Source organism: Hermetia illucens, chromosome 2, assembly GCF_905115235.1.
Source record: "Hermetia illucens chromosome 2, iHerIll2.2.curated.20191125, whole genome shotgun sequence".
NCBI classification, from domain to species: Eukaryota; Metazoa; Arthropoda; class Insecta; order Diptera; family Stratiomyidae; genus Hermetia; species Hermetia illucens.
Genome location: NC_051850.1, coordinates 16,276,825 through 16,284,291, shown reverse-complemented (window position 1 = coordinate 16,284,291; position 7,467 = coordinate 16,276,825). Strand labels below are relative to the sequence as shown.

The 7,467-nt window shown below is 41.2% G+C and overlaps 1 protein-coding gene across 5 annotated transcripts in view; it reads right to left on the bottom strand.

The window, feature by feature from the left end:
- Positions 1-658: 658 nt before the first annotated feature.
- The window catches only part of LOC119648013, a 416,281-nt gene continuing 409,472 nt past the window's right edge, over positions 659-7,467 (bottom strand). For all 5 annotated transcript variants that reach the window (XM_038049415.1, XM_038049416.1, XM_038049417.1 and 2 more), the window contains 3 exons: positions 2,031-2,147; positions 1,720-1,968; positions 659-1,646 (listed from right to left, as the gene is read on the bottom strand). In XM_038049415.1, the coding sequence (XP_037905343.1) occupies positions 1,396-1,646; positions 1,720-1,968; positions 2,031-2,147 (617 nt within the window). In that variant the 3' untranslated portion in view covers positions 659-1,395. The remainder of the gene's footprint in view (positions 1,647-1,719; positions 1,969-2,030; positions 2,148-7,467) is intronic.

Genomic DNA, 7,467 nt, shown 5'->3' with positions numbered 1-7,467 from the left:
CTCGCCCCGTTCATTTTCTCGTTTTTTCAACTTCCTTCTATATTGCTCGTTTTTGGGATTTCTATTAGAGTCACAGTGAATGACTTTCAACAAATGATAATTTTCCAAATCGACCGCAAGGCTCTACGATTAGCCTAGTTGACGCATTTCCAAATTTGGAGTTCGTTTACCGCTTGAGTTGTAACACTGCTAGAAATCGGAGAGCTCGACTTCACAAAGGATAACGACCTAACTGCTCCTTACAAAGTACAAACAAAAAGGACAATGTGCCTCGAAATGACAACCTCTCAATAAAATCTGACGATTTCTTAATTTAGGAAAAAGATCGTATGGAAAACAAAGGAATGTGTAAGTTGCGGGAGGTTGTTTATTACGTTCACTTCGAAGTGTAATTCTCGTGGTGAAATACTTCTCCTCGTGTTCGACATAAAGGACGGCGGAACTATACAATTCACACTCACTCCTAGCAAGCCTAAAATCTGAACTTCCTCTTCAGCAGCTAAAAACGATCTCTCCTGCTCATCAGCTGTCTCTAGATTAGCCGGTCCCGCTAAACCTTTCTGGGCGGAAATTGACACTCTGACGACTTGCTATATTTTGCGTAGCCCTAAATATATGAAAATTATACAATTATAAATCGAATTGAAACTCCATTAACTGTTATGGTTTACATCGTATTTATTGTAAATATATTTCTGTCCGTCTAAATAGTACATTGCGATTTATTAAAAAATTTGTATATCTATTTCACGGGAAAATAAAAACAGTATTCATGCATTCATATCTGCTTGACGCATTCCTGAAGTATAAGAAAAACTAGTTGAAACGGTTTCGGACTTTAAGGTCTCGTCCTAGAAAAGCTCAATAAATCAATTCTCTATTTTGCGTTGAAATCTTCTGAAGGCAATATATGTATGTATTCATGCATAAGGATTCGAGTTGAGGGGGTGCGCAATGCAAGGTAATATAAATAAACTATTTCTCCCAAAGATGTCCATGCTACATTTAGAGGGGCAAATAATATAAAAGAAAATCATTTTTCGGACAATTATGGATACAATTTAAAACTGGAAAGACATTTTTCTCTATAAAATAATAATTGACTTAATCTAATAAAACGACTAACATTACTCATCTGATGGCTGCATTTAGCATTTAAATTAGAACTGATAGAGTTGATGCAAATTACAATAATAATGAAGGATTAAGGTACGCGTAACACATCAAAGACACTTAGAGCCTAAAAATAATTATCTTTTTTTTTTAAATTTGTGTTTTTTTTTATGTTGTAGAGTGAATGCAATTAATTTCACGACATGCTTAGGAAATTAATTTTGATTGGATTCGGTGTAAAAGTACTCAAGGACTGTTCGTCCTGTACGCTAGGATATTTCTTCATAGGTGGACGGTGATTGAGTCTCCAATGTATGGATCATGGTCGTCTATATTTAGTTCGGAATGGAATTTTTGCTGGTGCTGACTTTGATGCGATTGCTGTTGGGTTTCTTGCATTGACTGGGATTTTTTCAGGTCATGAGCTGTTGCGGAATGGTGTTTGGGTCGGTTGATGGTGGTTGCTGTAGGCCAGGAGGGTTCGTGCATATCCCCATCAGGTGTTGTTGATATGTCCGAGAGTATACCGCTTTCTGTTTTCGAGGAAAAAATGTTGGGCATAAGATACCGATATCGACAAGACAGGAAAGTATTAATTATATTTACCCATCGAAAGCTGACTGACAAGCGTGGTTGATCGTTGGTGCTTCTTATCACTACTATTGAGTGGCAGATTTCCAGCTTCTGAGATAAGCTCTAATCCGCTGGCTCGGAAGCTGCTTCCATTACCGGAAGATGCTCCTGATGAGCTGCTGGTTCCAGATGACATGGAGCTCTCTGAGATTATTGAATGAGGTCGTCGATTTGACTTATTTTCGATTATACTACCGGTATATGAGTTGCGTAGTTTCGGGGCTGTAAAAGTAGGCAACATTTGAGAGAATGAACGGCAAAAGGAAAACTTCTTTTAGACTCACTTTGTCCAAGTTGGGAGAAGGTAATTGAACGGTCGTTGATTTGGTTGTGACTTGGTCTGATGTCTAAGCAGGGTTTGTTACCGATACCCATTGATGACATCTCAGCTAGACGAATTTCTGTGGGGTAAATATTGGAAAATTAGTTCTTCATCATCATCAACGGCGCAACAACCGGTATCCGGTCTAGGCCTGCCTTAATATGGAACTCCAGACATCCCAGTTTTGCGCCTGGGTCCACCAATTTGATATCCCTAAAAGCTGTCTGGCGTCCTGGCCTACGCCATCACTCCATCTTAGGCAGGGTCTGCCTCGTCTTCTTTTTCTATCATAGATAGTGCCCTTATAGACTTTCCGGGTGGGATGATCCTCATCCATACGGATTAAGTGACCCGCCCACCGTAATCTATTGAGTCGGATTTCATCCACAACCGGACGGTCATGGTATCGCTCATAGATTAAAAATTAGTTACAATTGATTTAGGGATCAAACTGAAAAATAGGTGCATAAGTCGCACTAATGATGAATGACACAGCAGGCTCGTGCGCAAGATAGGGAGGGGGGGGGGGGGGGGGGGTGGAACAAATTGTATATAATTTTAAAATCACGGAACTGACGCTACTTTGAAATAGTTACTAATAACTAGGTATGGCCGTTTGCAGTGACCGCCTCTTTTTGGATACTTTTTGAATGCTAGTACTGGACGTGTTGGGCACCAGATCACGTCATACAACGCAGGCGTCTCCAATATGCGTGTTCCTCTTTATAAAAAAACAAATCGGAAACAGGAAGCTTGACGTTTCAGGTAAAAAAGTTTTTGTGTTTCCCTATGTGAGGAGCATAACGCAGTTCTCCATTGGCTGATAGCATTGACGCAAGATATTTAAATCGCTCAATTCTGGGCAGGTTACTGTCATTGCCAGAACTGAGCGATTTAAATATCTGGAATCAATGCTATCAGCCAATGGAGAACTGCGAAATGAAATTGCTTCACCCATTAATCCACAATTTTTCGAAGTAGGTTATGACCACAGAGCACGAAGCAAAGAAGTGAAATTTAAGTTAAGTGAAAGTGAGATTGCTAGTTTTTTTCGAAGGAAGTGTGGACGCAAACGATGGCACACATAGAATGCTTAACAGAGACGATTTTGGTATGTGAAAAATGCAAACGAAAGCATCACTTATGAAAAATAATACGTGAAGCTATGTAGGTGATGCTAAAGTGGAACCTGAACCATGGAACGAGCACGTTAACAGTGAGTTTGACAATTTATTAAACAGTTCTGGCATCAAGCGTGAACTGACGGTTCCTAACAACCCGGAACAGAATGGAAAAACGGAGTTCAAAATCGGGTCTTAGTTGAAATGGCCCAAAGTAAGAAGACTGAAACAGGAGATTCAACTCCCAACACATTGTTCGATATTTTATAAAAAAAAGAAAAATTCCGGGCATAAGATATTGTGTTAGTGCCATGTATGTGATTTAGTGCATCACGTGGTTGTGAACTTGTGGCAGGGTACAGCTGTTTATGGCCATTCACCTGGGATGCGGAAACACATACAAGAAAACCATCTAAGCGACAACGACACACTAATGCATTGACCAAACGGGTCACGGCCCAGTTAGCTACCTCATTCCTATCATACAGATATGCATTGACATTCTGTCCGCTTAGTCACTTGATTTGCTACTCCTGTATTCACCATTCTTGGCCCAAAGTTGACTAATCTATCATAGTTCGGGTTCCTGCACTCGTGTTGGGCAGAAGCAATTTCAACCGCGAACTTCATCAAGAATCGCTTCCCTACTATTCCACTGAATAGGAAAACCCTCTACGAAATATCGATGAGAGACGTCAGACGTTAGAGACTTTCAAGAAAGTGGTTCGTCTGTTTATAGCTTCAATCGAGTAAAGTGCAAAGACAAGTTTGAACCTTGTGGATGTGCTCCTGGCCTTCGCTACGGATTAAAACACTTTCAGATTTTGGATCCCTGAGGAACATCGAGTAGAAATTTCATGCCGATGTACAATTCTTGAAAGAGTCGCAAAAGACTAACATTCAAGACCATCCAGTTAGAGAGCGTCGAATGAACCTTTCCTGGGCTTTAATGTGAATCCAGTTCCAATTCCAGATGTAGTTTTAACTCTTGAAGCTGTAACTTTGACGAAACGTAAATAAGGAAGACCGATAATGGTACTCAAAGTGAAGATCTTATAGCTCAAGGAAGTAGCACACCACTGATGATCCAGATATTGAATGCACAGCGGAGGTTCCAGTTAAATCCACAGCCTCTGTCCAAGAAAGGAACCAATCAATATAGGCAATGGACAAACAATTTTTCTCTATATTATGTTAAAAAACGATGTTTGGGATTTGGTGAAGCGTCCGGAAGATCGATCAACTCAACGAGGATACATATTGGATTGATTCAGAGTATCGTCATGTCATCCAGGCAGGCGCTCGCAACGGGGAAGATGGAGAAAAGCTGCCTTACCGAGGGATCGTGAGCGCGCTTATGTATTTGTCAGTCGCTTTGTTATAGTGCATGAAACCAGTCTTTTAATTTAATTTAATACTGGTTTTGAGAACAGCCACTGGCAAGTGATGAGCTACGTTATGAAAGGAGTGCACTGAAGTTATATATCTTTTTTGAAGCGTGCCTAACCTAGCAAGTTACGTCGATGTTAACTGTGACAAGAAGTTGCTGTGGGTTTAATATGAGTACCTGCCGTGTTGGGATAATCCTACGGTTCTTTTCGATGATCGATTCATTCACTGACCACAGTCAGAGTTCCGTTGTGACTGACACAATAGTAACAGTTTACATTGAATGCAGGCTCAGCATTTATACTGGTGGATCGAACATCTACCACAAAAGGAGCAACCGCAAATAACCGGGCCGAGAACACATCACCCAGAAATTCTTCTGCAACATGTCGTCTAAGGGTGCCAGTCCGGTTCCCATGGTACCAGATAACCTCCGATGAAGTTTCGTGGCAGAAGCCACTTCAGATGAATCTTTTGCAGACTCGAGCTTGCTCGTTCTCCTAGAGTATGTGTCGACAAAATGGCAGAAAATTATGTGTGCACTCAAGCTGGAAACACATTCAACTGTGAAATCTCTTTGTCAGAAAAGCCCTGTCTGTGGAAGAGATCCAGATGAAGTATCATACTACGAAGGGGATGCCTGCGAATATCCTTACAAAAGGGTTATCTAGATTTTAGAATTAGAAATATCTGTACCATCTCGGAATAAAGATGTCAATTCGCATGGATATCACGTTGTGGAGGGGAAGTTGAAAAATTATTTATTTTAAATTTCCTTTTTGGCAGCTTTTGCAGACACGTTTGCGGCTTGGTCTCTAACATTTAGTTCCATTTTTTCTGTCTTAGCCTGATAATAGCGAAATATTGTTTTCTTCCTTAAGATCACTTTCCTCAGTAATATTCCTAACAGTGCTATTGGCGCAGTGATGCGTCCAATTCGATTTCAGTACGGTCTGAGAAATTGAATTGTAACCTTAACCTCTTCGATGGTAGGGTCACGCAGTTCGCTCTAACCAGAATTCAGTTGCCAAGATTGGTTTGAACATCGAAGTTCATGGTAAACGACTAACAGGCTGGCCGAAACAACGGGGGCTTAATACACTGGATGGTGCTTTAAAAGTCTCGAGATTGCATCCAGATCAGATATTTGACAGAGCCAAATGGCGAAACCGATAACGACGAGTCGACAACGCTTGTGAACGGGACAAAGGCTAAAGAAAAAGAAGAATTTTGCGGAAGGAATGCTGAGGTCGGAAGCAAATTGTACCGCGGCAAACGCATCAGTAATCGCGATAAAAGAAAAGCGCCAGGAACTGGATAGAAATCAGACAGCCCGCCGGACGCGTGATTTAATTGTGCTGGTGTAGTCCAGAGTGCTTCCCGCGGCGTCTCACGAGGATATGGGTGTAAAAGTGGGGTTGTTTTCAAGGAGTGAGAATCCTAGACACTTCTGCAGCCTGGCACAGCAGGGTATTTTTAAGATTTTCGCCTCCAGCTATAAAGAGAAGACCTACTATAATCCTAGATAACCTTGGAGAGTAGATGAGGTACTGTTGAGTAAGGACGAAGATACTCCATAGAAGTAGCTCATTGCCGAATTGGGGATTGAGAATTCTCTGAAAGTATTCTCCCCTTAACGTGAAATACGACTAAAAGGGACAAAGATATGTAGGTTAGCAGCCCAAATAGGTAAATTAACTACCCGGTTACGATCTTTGGTATCATCAATGGACATGGATTAGATTCTAGAAAATATGTAAGCTCCTCGACCACAGTATTGATGTCCCTCAGAATATTGGCTTTATTTAACTTGAGGACGAATTCCTTTAGTATGTGGTTAGACAAGATAAAATGGTGGCCCTCCAGGAAGCACTTCTCTTCCTCTGGCAGGATTACTCATAGATGATTATATTTTGATAAACTTGCCGGAAGCTAGCGTGAATTCGGTTTCAATTTAATGCTAAACGCGTCCCTAAAGCGTGAATTTAGTCTGAGGATCGTAAGAACAGTCGGTAGAAGTTTGTGGATTTTTGCCTTGGTGACATAATGTTTGAACACAGAGTCTGTAATAACTTCCAATCAGGAGGCGTTCAAAAGTAGATTCTTGTCTTGTGGATCTATTATACATAACAAGAGACGTGCTGACATCAGTTTGAGGTAGTTTTCTCACTTGATGGTCTTCGTTTACGCACTGCCTCTGTAACTACTAACAAAGCTGGAGAGCTTCGACCTCAGTCGTCATTCGCCGAAGAGGGGACTACTTTGCTGATCAGATGAGAGTTGTTGCGGAAGAGGTCACCAGATAATATGGTATTGATGAGCATTGAACTGCCATTAAAGATGCTCTTTTCTCAGTTGGTACTCAGAGGCGGTATAAGGTCTGGCTCATTGTGGAAGCAGAAGTTGCAGTAAATAATATTGATTTCAGAATAGTATATCACATCACAAAGGAACTTTTGGTGGTCACAAATGCTTCGGTGATCCGGTCAGGGATGTTAATGTTCGACCATTCATCCACGATGACGAAAAGTTCAAGGTATGGAGGCAGTACTTCCCCACGACTTTCATTCTGATTAAAAGCAAAGTGGCTATTATTGTATTCAAGCGGAGTAGAGTCGCAGGACTTGACAGTTTCTCCCGTTGTGAATGCTTCTGACGCTCCTGCAGTTTCTGATGATTTGGTGCTCCACTCTTCCGAAAATCCTGGGAATTAGAGATATTTCCCACGGAGAACAATAAAGAGATGACAGTAACATCCCGAGGGGCAAGAGGGGCAACATCTGCTATGGGTGCGAAGATTGGAGGAGTTCATATAATCCTGAAATACATCATAGAACACTTCGAAAGCTTCCCCTTTGGATCCTTTTGAACTAACCGAATCGAATCCTT